General features: G+C 37.2%; 1 protein-coding gene and 1 long non-coding RNA gene across 8 annotated transcripts; one reads left to right on the top strand and one right to left on the bottom strand.

Annotated features, from left to right (window-relative positions):
* Positions 1-4,674: 4,674 nt before the first annotated feature.
* LOC122058015 lies at positions 4,675-12,580 on the bottom strand. 7 transcript variants are annotated; one of them, XM_042620390.1, is made up of 5 exons: positions 12,497-12,580; positions 11,970-12,265; positions 8,439-10,336; positions 8,223-8,339; positions 7,552-8,125 (listed from the first exon to the last, which is right to left on the bottom strand). In XM_042620390.1, exons 3-4 carry the CDS (start codon positions 10,291-10,293, stop codon positions 8,227-8,229), a joined length of 1,968 nt encoding a protein of 655 aa, XP_042476324.1. In that variant the 5' UTR covers positions 10,294-10,336; positions 11,970-12,265; positions 12,497-12,580; the 3' UTR covers positions 7,552-8,125; positions 8,223-8,226. The 7 variants fall into 7 exon arrangements, 3 of the variants coding, with proteins under 3 accessions (XP_042476324.1, XP_042476323.1, XP_042476322.1); XM_042620389.1 differs by having other exon boundaries at positions 8,439-10,350; XM_042620388.1 differs by having other exon boundaries at positions 8,439-10,356.
* LOC122058016 lies at positions 5,038-6,051 on the top strand. Its single transcript, XR_006133662.1, has 2 exons — positions 5,038-5,179; positions 5,290-6,051. It is a non-coding gene; the product is annotated as an uncharacterized LOC122058016 (long non-coding RNA).
* Positions 12,581-14,787: the final 2,207 nt, after the last annotated feature.

The raw sequence follows: 14,787 nt of genomic DNA on the forward strand, positions 1-14,787 counted from the left end.
TGCTTGAGTAGCTCATGCCTCCAAAGTCCAGACAGGAGCGCTCATTGCCTCGCCACTTATGAAATTAAAATTTCCGTCCATATTGATGCCCTTGTGCATACTCTCATTGGTCCTTATGCTAATGTAAAAGTCACACGATCAGACAATGATCTATTGCCCTTTAAGTAAAACTATAATAGTCCAATAATTATTACAGGTAATCAGATCAAAGCAGCTATCGAAAATTAAGATTGGATGATCAATAGAAGACAATTCTGATGTTTAGATAGAGACATGTAAAGAATGTAATAGAAACACAAGGGATAGAGGGAACAGCTAATCATGGAAAGTCGCCAATCCATTTATATCATGAGCTGTACACCTTATGGACTATTAAAGTTTTAAAATTCGATATTCCATCCCAATCATATACCCCATTCTTATTGAATCTTCTACCCTTTGATTTTCATTTGTCAAAACATATTATTTGATTTTTAGAATTTCAGCTAGTTTTTGAAAGCTGTGTATCTCCCCACGTGAGGAAATTGGATTAGGTTTAAGTGTTTTTTTATTTATTTTATTTTATTTTATTAGATAGAGAACGGAAGTAGATACCAGTCAAGAGGCTCGATTTCAATACCTCATAATAAGCATGGGTTTTTTTGCTTACCACAGTTCACCAATTGCACTAAGCTGTTACTTAGATTATAAATGAAAAAAAAAAAAAAAATCAATTGATAATCACATATAAAGTATTTGTTTAGGCTTTCAGCCTGACTACAAATAAGTAATACGAATCAAAATTAGGTTCCAAGAAGTAGAAGATTATGAAAATGACACAAAGCTGGTTTATGTAATATTATAGTTTCTAGCATTTTTATAAATTTTGTATAACTCTGGACACAGTTTTAACATGATCTGTGTTGATTGATTGAAAGCTGACCAATGATTTGATGGTGGAGCTTTACATTGATTGCAAACAAGCTTAAGATCAACTCTTTGACAAGTCGATGGAGAACCTAAATGGTGGTGAAGTGAGAAATTGTAACTTTTTTTTAAACATTATTCAGTTGTTCTTCTCTTATCATTAAAAGTAATATTATATTGAGGTAAAAAATTTAATAAAAATAATTTAAAACTAATTTTCATGAATTATTATTAAAGTTGTATATTTTCCAAGTAAATATGTGAGATAAGGTGATTTATCCTCATTAAAAACAAATCATAGTAAAAGTGTAAAAAATGTAAGATTATAAATTTCCACTATTCACCTAACTTTGGTTGCAAAAAGATTTTCCATGACAACTTGTTGTCTCAGTTTGAAAAAAAAACCTAATAAAATAGGGAATTGTACGCATTGTGTGTTTGGGTGTGTGTGTGTGTGTAGATGTACCCATCTGTGGGTTGTTCAGATAGTTAGGGCAAATTGGAGATTGTGTCAATAGGCGCACGGTCGCAGGTTCAATTCCACATCTGTGCGTCTACAACTTAAGTAGAGTTCGTGGAGATGGATTACTGCGCTAGTCTCCCCAAAGATTAATTAAGGTGCGCGTAAGATGACCCGGATATCTTGATTAACCAAAAAAATAAAATAAAATAAAATAAATAAATCATAGAATAGGAAATTGTCACTTCACAGTCCAGTCAGTCCAGTGTAAATAAGCAAACCATCGTAGCTAATGACCCATCTGATTCTGCCACATAGGTAAAATGATTTGGCAATTTCAACTATTGATGCCTCTACGTAGGCTTTCATTGACCCATGCTAGCACAAGGCCACGAGGCCAGGCAACAATATCCGGCCCAGTAAAATTTGTACAAATGTAGCTAGTATCGGTACCCTCACAGCACATGGATTTGAATTTTGATGAGACACTAATAAATGGAAAAAGTAGACGATGTCTTGTTAACTTGGTGAGGTCCAAGAAACTATAAAGTTATGGGACACATCAGCTCCTTTGAGAAAACAAAGGCATTGGACTTGATCCTCACCGCCCCAATCAATTAATAAATCAGTCAAGTAAACTAATCATTATTAGTAAACCATTTATCCATTCAAGAGTCATACCCACAGTAGACTCTGTCCACTAAAATTCTGAATATAACATAAACATTAGCAGCCAAGTAATTAGGGAATAGAGCCGGCTGATGTGTTCTTGGTTGTTTATGGTGCAACTTGAACTCTTGGAGTTCAAAGACTTGAAAACTTTCAACCCCACCTCTTCTATGGGGAGTTCCAACTAGGCTTAAAAAAATAAAAAAAATAAAAAAATCCGGATCTGAATGGGTCCTGTTGATTTTGATTCGATCCGACTCTGGATCAGCTGGAATTGATCATAATCTATTCAAACACTAAATATTGGAATCGAATCAATCAAGGTTTCAAAATTTGGAATTAGATCAATCAAATCGGGCGGATTCTAATCATTTTGGAGTGATCAATTCTAGGGATTTTAGGATCAGATTGCTAGGTTTCAGATCTGAGGAGTCAATTTATCGGGCTTTGGGATTGATTCTAATTGATTCTAATCTAATTAATCGATAGGAGACTGATTTGACCTTGATTTCGAGTTTAAAATCCTGAATCAGCCAAAATTTTGAATCTGTGGCACCAACAAAGGTCCCCCTCTTATTATGAAGATTAATAAGATAGAACTCTCTCTCTCTCTCTCTCTTGTGTGTGTTTAGAGAGAACATGGCCACCACTTCTCCCAATGGGCCTGTGGGGCCATTTCATCCAGGAACCGCCAACACCAAAAGCAACCTGAATAAAGGGGATCTCTGAGCAGTTTGTTCATGCTATGAATAAAATAATCTTTTCCAACCTCCAAGAAAAGGAATGGTGGGAGGTTCAGCCCCCCTCCACATAAGTCTTTCCCTAGTAACAAACCTCAAAAGCTTACCTACACCAAAGGCAATAATCTAATTGGAGCAATTGAACATTCACTTCTCCTTAACAAATGGATAACCTCATCCGACAGTCACGGTTGTGAGAGAGATTTGATTACTGTTACAATTGTAGATTCCAATGTGTCACAGAATCACAGCTAGGCTTCTGTGGGACAGCAACTGCTTTGGAATCTTATAAAAAAGGTCTCAAGAAATAAAGTGTTTTTGAGTTCAATTTGTTAAAATTGATTCTTTTCTATATAGAACATTCTCCATGGGAACTGGGAAATCTTAGGATTCCTCTATTTGATGCTTTAAGTTGAACAGTATATACAGGTGGATCAACTTGTAAAGTTCTAAAGTAATTGAACATACTTTTGCTCTTAAAAAAACTAGTTAACCTCTTAATTTATTGAGTACTTCAGCAGTACAGTTACGGAATGTGATGTTATCCAAACTAGTTTGTGGCCTGCTAAGGGTGAAATAGGGCTGGGTTTCTTAAAACCCTAACCCAATCCTAGGTATTAAAACTCAACCCAACCTTAACCCAATCCTGTCGGGTTCATGCTCAGGCCCAACCCTATCGGGCTTAGGGCTAGGCCAGGTTGACCCTAACTGGTATTCTTAGTGGAATCACATTCCAATAAGTACTATTCAATTCCGATTTCAGTTCCTAATATGAATTGAAACCCTATTTTTTAATTAAAACTAAAATGAATTCCTCCATTAAACTATACTAAATGTGATATTTTATCATTCTTTCCTGGAGATTCATGTGCCCCTATTTTTTCATATGGCCATTTTTTTAATCCCCTCCATCCAAAGTCAACGTATTAAGACATAATCTAATCATTCACTGTCGTTAGAATTTCCTGCAAGCCCCCACCTCACCTCATTCCTTATTTCATGGTTGTGGAGATGGGTTTCTCCTTTGGCGTTGTGCTTTCTCTTTTGGCTATATTATTTTCTATCATATTCTTGATACAAAAGAAACTCGATGACAACAATAAGAAACTCCATGGCTGGAAGAGACACCTGCATTTTACAACGCACAATAATAATCAAGGTTAGACTTAAGGCGGGTTAGGGTCAGATTGGGTTTTCTATGCCTCAACCCAGGCCTGACCCAACCCCACACAGGGTTGGGTTGGGTTGACCTTCATAGTCGGGTTAGACAGGGTTCAGGTTTAGGCGGGTTCGGATCGTCAGGGCTAAACTTACACCCCTATGGTATGCTATGAACCATGGAATGCTTGAGCTCCTTGCTGAAAGTGATACATCGGAGATAAGGTTTGAATCAGAATCGACCGGAATCGCCCTGAACTCTGGAAATTCAGTATAAATTGGCCGATTCGGATAGGCAAGTATTGGGAATGGGCTCGGCCGATTCGACCTTTCTGTTTCAGATTTTTTAGAACCCTGATAAGAGGCCATTCTGCAGTTGATTTGGTGGCCTAAATTTAATGAAATTACATGATAATACCAGAAATGAACATGAAAATACAGAAAACAAGAAAAGGAGAGAGTTATAGCACAAATTAAAGAAAATTTTCATATTCACAATTATTTAAGGTTCATGATAGAGAGAGCAAAAATTCTGTAATCCATAAAAGTTGGATAAATTTAGGGTCCATGATAGAGATGCACACACACATGTATAGCACAAAAATATGTAATTAAATGGTAGCAGCCGGTCCTTTTGTCCTAAGTAACGGTGGTAGCTGACGTTAAAGCCGTGACTTCAGCAAAAAGGACATCATAATCATCCAACTTTTAAAAATCCCAACCACATAAAGAACATCAAAAGACATGAACCACATCAAATGACTCTTATTTAGTTTGTAACCTAGGTATGCTTTACAACAAAGTCCAACCTTTGCTGGCGCCAGTCTGGATTAAAGTAATAGTTACAACATTTGCAAGTAGATGCTTACCATAAATAAGTCCCAATCCTACCTCCAGAAAGAGTCCACCTCCATACTTGGAAAGGTGAAAAACATAGAAGGTTCCCTGTGCAGGAGATATGACACCGGCAGCCAGAATAAATCCGGGCACCGGGACTTGCCTGCCGGTGTCATTCCCTGCATAGGAAACCTGGCTGTGTAACTGATCAATCAAAAGAATGGAGGACGAATCGCCAAAGGAATAGCCAGGCTTCAGTGCTCCCTCACTTCATTGTGATCTTTGTTCTTTGACTAAGTGGATAATTCTTTCTTTGGCAGGTAAAAGCTTGGATAGGACCTGGAATCTCAAAGTGAAAAACTCTCCAATCCCAGCAAATGAAATTCTTTGATTGACTATAGTGCAGATTGTAAGTAATGTCATTTCATGAATTAATTTTTGAGAAACAGAATCCTGTAACCATGATTATGACGATGTCGATTACCGCTGACAACACTATGTTCTGTTTAATTTCCACAGGGATATCCAAGGCTTAACTTCTAGTGACAAGAGGTCTTACCTACATAAACAGCCAGAGGAAGGGAGCTGCAATGGGAAGACACAAAATGGTGCCGATCAGTTGTCAGTCACGCTGTTTCTTCTCATCAAGCCCATAGCCTCGCAAAAGTGCAAATGAACTTATCCATTTGCCATGTTTCTCAGTTCTTCATTTTCATGAAATTGGAATCTTTCCACAGCTTCAATTCAATCTTCTATCCCTACAAGCTTTGGTCCTTCACCATTGGGCATCCCCCTCATGACCTGGACAATGAAATTTTCAAGAGCATTTCAGGAAGACCTTCAAAATGGCTCCTAAAGTCTCAGATCTCAATGGTCTACATTGCAAAAAAAATATTCTTTCACCCAGACGATGTGCATGAATAAAAAGCTTTGCTTTTACATTATGAAGGGAAAAATCCTTGTTCATGTCCGCAACTTGGCCAAGTTTCAGAAATATGTACAGTATTTGGCTATGAGTTGAACAGGGCCCTAAATAATTCTATTGTTTTTTCATGTACCTGAGAAGACTCTGGCAAGTCTCATGTGATTGATCTGAGGTTTTGGATTTCTCACTGTTCTAGTATGCAAGATGGGACTGATCCCGCAACTTCCAGATCTGATCATAAGCACAATTTATTTGAACCATAGTTGGCCACTGCAGATAATACCACATGTGACTTTGTATAGATAGAACTAGAGGAACCTAAATGATAATGGTATAACCCTAGAACTTGGAATGGATTCTGTTCTGATGCACCAATTGGACCAAGTCATGTTTTCTAAAAATAATTATTCATGTGCCTTTTTAACAGAAATGCAGTCTGGGACAATTACACATGCAACAGACCTAGCACATGTATCTAAAATAGAGACCATTAAACCAAGAAATACTTCTCCATGGTTTAAAATGATTCTAAAGGCTTGTTTTCTCCATAGAAGGGAAAAGGACCACTCATCTTACAAATTTTCAACATTTTTCTCACAAATGACAGTAGGGTGGGGTAAACAGAAGTAACCCGGTAAGATTAAATCGACCAATTCTTCCAAGACCTCCCAAGGTAAAAGTTTTTTTTTGGGGGGAGGGGTTGCAGAGCAAGAAAAGGTGTATAAATCAATTCCATATGTTATTTTTGCTCTAAAAAGTTGGGTAGGAAAGAAGAACGATAATGGATTTGAATAGAGATCACCTGCCCCATGAACCCAACCATAGAACCACAGAAGCAAATGAACATTTGACAAATGCCACTGTAGGAAATTGAGGAGTATAAGGTGAGATTCACTTTCTAATGCCATTGGCTGCCTCAATGCTCAAAATCTTATGTTGTACCTTGGGAACCAGGGAACAAATATTGGTACCCCAAAGAACGAAAAAAAAAAGAAAAAAGGTGAGATTCACTTAGAAAAAGAGAGGGACAAAAAAAACCTTGAGCGGAAAATCAGGGGACTGGCAAAACTATGAATGGTTTGCCATGTATTCACAAGAAGAATTTTTTGGTCAGGTAGAATGATTGCTGCATACTAGATTATTCTGTTGCTGATTTGTCGTGCTGTAGCAAAATCAGATGGCCTTGGCTGGGAAATGGTCCAATATGGTGGTAACAATACCGCGTATGACCATATTAATCATCATGGGCTTTATCTCTATGCTCTCGTCTAAAGTACAAAGCATAGTTGTCAAGGCATCAAGGCAACCCAAGGCCATGGAGGGGCACCTAGATGACATGCACTGATGTCCCCCCCCCCTTTCTATCCCATAAATTTACATATCGAGTGTAGTAATAACATAACATATAAGAATGCTAATACCATACATCTTGAGTCAACATTAAGCAACATCAACTCATTAGGAATCAACATCAAAGTCCGCTTTTTTTAGTTTTGTAATATACACGGCATTTGCCAGGAAGTCTTTCATCAAGCAAAAGAGCAGCAGTAAATGAAATGAACTAAGCAGAAGATCAACTGCCCAAGAAGATGACCCTAAAAAAAACAATAACCCTACCCCCAAGGTTGGATTTCAATCCTAGGCATGGTCCCAGAAGCCATATATATGCAAAATGATATAGTAACTAAATAAGTACACAAAAATAAGTAAATGAATATGAGTAATAAGTTATTTGTCCTATTGTTCCTCAATAGTTTAGTGGTAGAGCAGTTGACTGTTAACCCATAGGTCATAGGTTCAAATCCTACTTGGGAAGATATGATTAATTTTGAAAACAATCAATAGAAAACATAAAATTAACCCAAAATTCCAAACTCAAATACTAAAGACCCAACTCAAGAATCAAGTGGAGTGTCAAAATATATATATATAATTGTTTAATCAAAATCATCAAATAAATCAACATCTGGTTGTTGCTGCTGCCCTGTAGAATCAGTTGGCCTCTAACCAAAGTTATCTTCAACATAGCTCGTCGTCATTCACATCCTCCTCCTCTTCCATATCTCCTTCATCTGATAACTCTTCAACAACAGCCCTCCCCTTACCACGACGTGTATAGCAGATATATGCTCCAGTGATTGATGCTTGAGCTCTTCTTGGTCGTTTGCGGCCCTCAACCAATGTAGATGCCCCAATTGCTCTATCAACATTACCCCATGCGAGATCATCTTGGGGATGGACTAAATCTTTCTCTAACCGGCCAACCATCCACTCACTACTCCAATCCAACTCATCAAGTTGAAGTGGATCAAAATTTCTGCATTGCTCGCGCCTTTCTTGGGACCTTTCTTGAAGACGGAGATTGTATTGAACATAAGCTAAATCACTCAAACGTTGATGTTCCAATCTATTCATCTTCTTGGTGTGAATCTAAATTCATAAGCAATACAAGATCCTAAGTCATTCTTCCACAAAACTAATAACAACTAAAACTAATATTTAAAACATAGATATATTTAGCACTTACAAACTCAAGTGTGCTCCAGTCGTGCTCGTAACAAGAAGGAGCAACAAAGGCCCAGTATACGCAATGCAATCCTTATAAGCTCAATACTAGTACCTCCATGTGATGTCCACCAATTGACTATTAAGTATAAATATATAAGAAAAAAATTGTATTAATACAATATACAAACAACTAAACAATAGATACTTACATATTTTAATTTTAATAAATACTTACTAGGACTCAAGATTTTCCGTTGTCTAATCGCCATGTCTGTTGAAAAAGAACCTTGGACAAATCTATAAGCAACAACCTGAATAATTATCTTGTCTTGAATAGCCTCATCATGGACTAGTCTTACAAGGACTTCATTAAAAGCAGCCTGTAAAAGGTTATCAGGTTCATTCTCACAATACTCAAAAAACTTGCTAGGATTAAGGAACAATGCAACAGCATACAATGGGCACTCCATCTGACACTTCCAATGCCTATCAACAATGCTTATCACTTTCTTCCACAACCTTTCTCTATCCCCAAAATTTTGTTGTATCTTCTTTTTTGCCTCTTCCATTGCCATATAAACTTCAGACATGGCAGGCCTCTCATAATCTACAAGCCTCAAGACAACAATAAGTGGTAGTGATGCTCTAAGACAATCTTGCACACCACTCCAGAAAGTATTAGAAAGCACCATTTCAGTCACTTTCTTTCCTGCTTCCGTCTTTGACAAATTAGAATTCTTCCAATCATCAGACACAAACAATTGCTTCAAGGCATCCTTATGTTTTAATAAGCTCTGAAGTGTCAGAAATGAAGTTGCAAATCTGGTTACAACAGCCCTCACAAGGTCATTCCCATCTATTTTGGCCCTCATAACATCAATAACGCAGGAGTGCTTGTAGATGAAGCTTGTTATTTTTCTAGCCTTCATGATTACAGGCCTATATGCTTTCAAATTGCTTATGTCCTTCAACATAAGGTTAAGGCAATGGGCTGCACAAGGAGTCCAATATAGCCTAGTCCTCTTCTGCATCAACAATGTACAAGCTGCTTTATAATTGACTGTATTGTCTGTAACTACCTGGACAACATAATCCTCCCCAATTTCTTCAACCTTGCTATCAATCAATTGAAACAACATATTTGCATCTTGTATATGATTAGATGCATCAACGGAACCCATAAAATATGTCCCCTCTAGACAGTTAACGAGAAAATTAATCCAGTACCTTCCTCTTTTGTCCATCCACCCCTCAGACATGAGAGTGCACCCATACTGCTTCCAATATATTTCATATTTCTTCTTCATATCTACAATTTTATCCTTTGCAGTATTTAACAAAGGACCCCTCAAGTCATGATACGTAGGGGGCTTATATCCCGACCCATATTGTGCAATGGATTCAACCATTACCTCAAAGCTCCTTGCCTTAATTGCATCAAATGGAATTCCACATTCATAAAACCAGTCTGCAATGTGATTATCAACTCTCTTTTTATCTTTTGCTGATCTAAACTGGTTCTCTATTGTAGTTTGAATAGGACAACCCTTATCCCACCTCTCAACAACTACTTCTTCAGGAGTCTGCCTCACATAAGCATCCATGGGACCCCTTGGTTGTGGCTGGATGACAATTTTCTTTTTCTTGGCAACTATCCCAGAGCTTGGAAAAACTGTGGTATAAGCCTGAGACAAATCGGTTGAGGGCCTACCATAACCAGATTGCATCTGCTCTTCAACCTCTACAGGTGACTCTCCTTCCTGGTCATCATCATTATCTAAAACCTCTAACTTCTTTTTCTTATTGCGCATTAAAGCTGCATGCATCTCTGCAGCGATCATTGCAGTTGTCTTGTTGCACATAGCTACATCTCCATATCCACCAACCAAATGTTGCTTTAACCTTTTAATTCCCCCCTTGATATCCTTTTTACAAAGATTGCATCTGACTAGGTTTTTGTCTGCAAGCTCAGGCCAGTATCCATACTTCCACCCAGGGTCATTTGATTTGGCCTTCCTCTTTGGATCTTTGCTTGGATCATATCCCGTAGTGCTTGCATTATCAGAACCACTACTACCAGCGCCATCCATCGTATAATGTGCAAGGTAAAAGACTAAGTCACTGAGATGCTGACTACAAAGTACAAACTACATCTGATACGTCATACATTAATTAACAGTCAATTAAAGAAACCAGTAGTAAAATCATAAATGTAAATTAGTTAACATCCAACCAAAGAAACCAGCATTTAAATATAAATTCACAATAACCAATTAAAGAAACAGCAATGAAATAAAGATTAACAACATTAAGACTGATCGATTGTTCACAACAAACTAGCAGCAAAAAGTAAAAATCAGCAGTTAAATATAAATTGAAATAATAAAGAAAATATTTCAGTTATTCACTAATTCAGTTCAATATAAATTAGCAGAGAAAATTAGAAAAAAAAAAATTTGATTCTACGCTTCTAGCAGAGAATTAGCAACAGACAGCGAGAATGAACCAGATATAGAGTTGCACACAGAAAAACACACACACGCACACACACACACACACACACAGAGATACAGAGAAAAAAGAATTAGCAACAGTCGGAAGATATGCATTGGCAACAATCAACAGGAAGATAACAGTTTAACCACATACAAATAAACAACAGATATACAATCATACAACAGTGCAAACTGCAAATCAGAACTTGAAATCAAGTGATCAACCATTAACTTGAATTAACAATCAGCAGGAATGAAACAAAGAAGAAGAAGAAAAAACAGAGAAGAAATGAAACTTGAAAGGGTAAAAATGAGAAGGGATTGGAACTGGACTACCAGAGAAGAAGAAACAAAGAAAAGAAGCGAGGGGAAAAAGGAGAAGAGGAAGAACCAGAAAAGAGAAGAATGATAAGAGGGGGTGGGGGGGAACACCGAAGAATGAAAATGGGACAATGGAATCTGGTATTCATTGTTCTTTTCGATATTTTTTTTCAAACCAAGTGATTGTATGCTTCTCATTTGCATGATACTATTTACACAGACAAATAAGATTATTACAAATAGGATCCATTTATAGATGTAAAAAAAAACATATAAACAGAAAAAAGCAACCATCCAGACATCTAGGAGTCCCAAGGCACTCAAGGCGACGCCTAGGCGATTGCCCAGAGCACCAAGGTGTTCACTTTTCATGACTACAGCAAGGCAAGGTACCACCAACCTCCAGAAAAATGCCTTGGCGAATGGTGCAAAGCATGAAAAGAGCTGCCAAACACCACACACAGCAATAGTAGCAGTTAAACCAACCAAGCATCCTCATATTTAATCAAACTCAACAGCAGGAAAAAATTGACCGGGATTATAGAAATAGAAACTCCAACTTCCAAAGGAAAGATACACTAGACGGATACAGAATACGACCCTGCATAGGGCAGAATTGAGGAAGAGGGTTCAACATGCAAGTCCTGAAAAATAGGGATAAGGCTTCGAAGATGTGGGGATGGATGTAGCTCCACAATGTCTGATAGGTAGAAGAACAAATGAAATAGTAGTTCAGAGGATTAGAGAAATCATAGCTAATATTTCTCGGCTTCTCGCAGACCTCAAGAGAAGGAAAAAAATGAGTTATTAGGATGATCAAACTTATTATGTAAGAGGAGGATCCAGCAAAATAACCACAAAACGGAAATAATCAGGCTAGCCAAATAAAAAAATCTTAAAAAGTAAAACAATACATAAAAATTGATGGATGATAAGGTAGATTCACTTACGAGCTCCAAGAATAAAAGTCCTAGTCTTGCAGCCTAAACATCAGCAGATCTCACCAAATTAATAAATCCTGCAAGGCAGCCTCTTCGAACAAGTGGGATCAGGTGCTCCAAAATCACGAATTGCTATCCAACACCTTCCGTCGGATAGGTTGCCTAATGCATATGCTGCTTCTTTCTTATGCCAAATATTGCTGTTGAAAGCAGACGCAATAATAATGTAATTGCCTCACCAGAATATATCAACATTTTGTTTGCAGGGGAACCTTCTGCAATGTCAGATAGACCCAAGCTGCCTCCTACATCAATTGCAAAAGACTGTAATGAGTGTAGACAACAGAGTTAATAGTGTAAGAACCAATGATTAGAGAAGATACATTTCTCTAAACCCAATGCTCACTTCTCAAACATTTTATTAGTGCAGATATTAAATTATCTGCAAAATTTCAATATCTGTCAAGTCAATTCAGTTGCATTTTCTTAAAGAAAATTACTGCTTCGCATCCAAGCTGCAGAAGTGTTTCACTGACCTGTAACATCAAGCCCAGCAACAAGAACAATGCCAGTTCTGGAACTATCACCCACAGCAAGATTACCTGAACTTCATAGGACCTACAAAATGAGAAATTTGGTGAAACAGAATATCAGAAAATTAATTTCAGCTGCATGTCTATTTCAGATGAGAACTAAATAAGAGTCAATATGACACCCACCACCATTTCCACATGGTATTCATGAACTACTCTTTATATTTAATTTTATTGAGAACACAGGCTAACCAGAATTTCAGGATCTGCTAACTTAGAATTCATTCAAACTAGATTGGGGACTGGCAATGGGTGGCGAGAAGAGGGTCACATAATTCAACAGCGTTATTCAATAGAAATTTGTTCTGCAACATTTGGAACTCAGGTATCCTACTTGATTATATACATGAACCTGCAATAATAGGAGATTTAAAAAAAAAAATTATCTGTAGGAGAAAGAGGAAAAGACACAGAGTGGCAGGGAAGAAAAGAGCAAGAACTAGCCCAAAAGCCCCAAACAAGACACATGGAGCCCACAAGCCTTCCATTTCTGGCCACCACAAAAAGAGAGGGAAAAAAAAGCTTCACCAGCCCCCCTCCAACAACCAAAACTTGACTTCTGATCCTCCCCTTCAACCTGGAGATGGTCTCTAATAATGTGATAATACCAGTACATGTGGTAATCAATACTGTATCCAATTGTGCACTCACAACAAAACTGTAAGTGTTTAAGTGTTATACATTTCAAATTGTTTCCACCATAGATTATAGTTTATGTTACTGAGAATCAACTTCCAGAACAACTAGATCATGTCTACCCCAAGAGGGTATCTCAGTTGGCAAGGACCAAGTCTCACAACCATGGTTTTAAAACTCGGATCAGATTGGTTGAAATCACCCGGATCAGATGGGTATCGGCCAGGACCAATCTTGATCCTTGACCGATCTGATATTGACCACTGACAATGTATGAGAGTAAAATGGTCCAACTTTTAAAAACCACCGGATGTTTAAAAAAAAATAAACAGGGGTAAATCCAACCAATACCACCGGATGTTTAAAAAACCTTGCTCACAACTAAGAGGTATCAAAAAATATATATCATATTATGCTCTTGTCTTTTTAACTTTTTACTAGATTATCTCATGGTTTTGGTTTTATAACTTTTTTTTATTTTTTGGATGAATACTTTCCCCTCTATGTACAACAATTCATTGATAAAAAGAAAAAAATCAAAAGTACAAGTACAAACCTCTTAACCCTAAGGGCTATAGCCACAAGCCAAACTTGGAGATTAAAATACTCAGCTACAATCCCATAAAGGAAAGAAGGCCCTGAACATAATGGAGGTCCAACAAGTCACAACCCTACATCTACCCATCATAGTGGGTCATTCGTCATTTTGGGCTTGGAGTGCAACGATGAGTTCAACCGACAAGAAAAAACTTTTATGTGTCCAATGATGAGTATAAACCTCCATGGAACATCCTCTCTAGGTAACACCATAAAGATGAATCATTCCACCATTAAATTATAGAATCACCCATTTTGTTGCATACCCAAGCCAATCCAAAGGGATAGGGTTGGTGCCCATTGAGGCTTGAAGAGTCATGCTTTCCAATGGGGCCAGATATAGATCTTTTAAAAAAAAAATGATAAATAAATAAATGCATCTCCATTATGATTCATCAGAGCAAAAAATTCCCTGTTTATCTGATTTGATTTGAAGCCCACAGTTTCTAACATTTAAATATCACATGAGCATTTAATGTTCATACTGAGAAACCCACCAATATGAGACGGATATTTCTCACCACTCACCACACACTTACTGCTGAATGATATAATGCATGTGGTGAGCCAGCACATTTAGAAAGGGTCTAATTGTTCAATACATGTCTTAAGAAACATGAAAGGCAAGGCCCTATGACTTCTGCTCATATAATCCGACTAGAACCTCCTAACATCATTCCAAGTATGGGTAAGAAAAATAAACTAACAAATTTAGAGAAAGAAATATCAGAAGATTTGTTTCATAGATTAGCCTTTCAAATCAGGTGTGGATTAAAATATTTAAATGCTAAAGCATGAAAATGAGATGTTCCATTTGACTTTGATGTACAGCTTAAGCCTCATTAGCTCTTTTTCATTTTTTTAATCAATAGATACATAATACAACATATATCAACAAATGTAAAATGACAAAATTAGGTTCACAACGATCATTATAGACATATCAAATAGTGAATAAGTTTACTGTTATATATGGTACCCAAATTAAATAAATAACCAAA

The sequence above is a fragment of the Macadamia integrifolia genome, chromosome 12 (assembly GCF_013358625.1).
Source record: "Macadamia integrifolia cultivar HAES 741 chromosome 12, SCU_Mint_v3, whole genome shotgun sequence".
Taxonomy (NCBI): Eukaryota; Viridiplantae; Streptophyta; class Magnoliopsida; order Proteales; family Proteaceae; genus Macadamia; species Macadamia integrifolia.

Excerpts from the sequence above, each read along its gene's own strand:
- LOC122058015 (XM_042620390.1), bottom strand. The coding sequence starts at position 10,293 with ATGGATGGCGCTGGTAGTAGTGGTTCTGATAATGCAAGCACTACGGGA. Across the intron at positions 8,340-8,438 it reads ACGGAAAATCTTGAGTCCTA|TCAATTGGTGGACATCACAT; the intron begins GTAAGTATTTAT and ends TATACTTAATAG.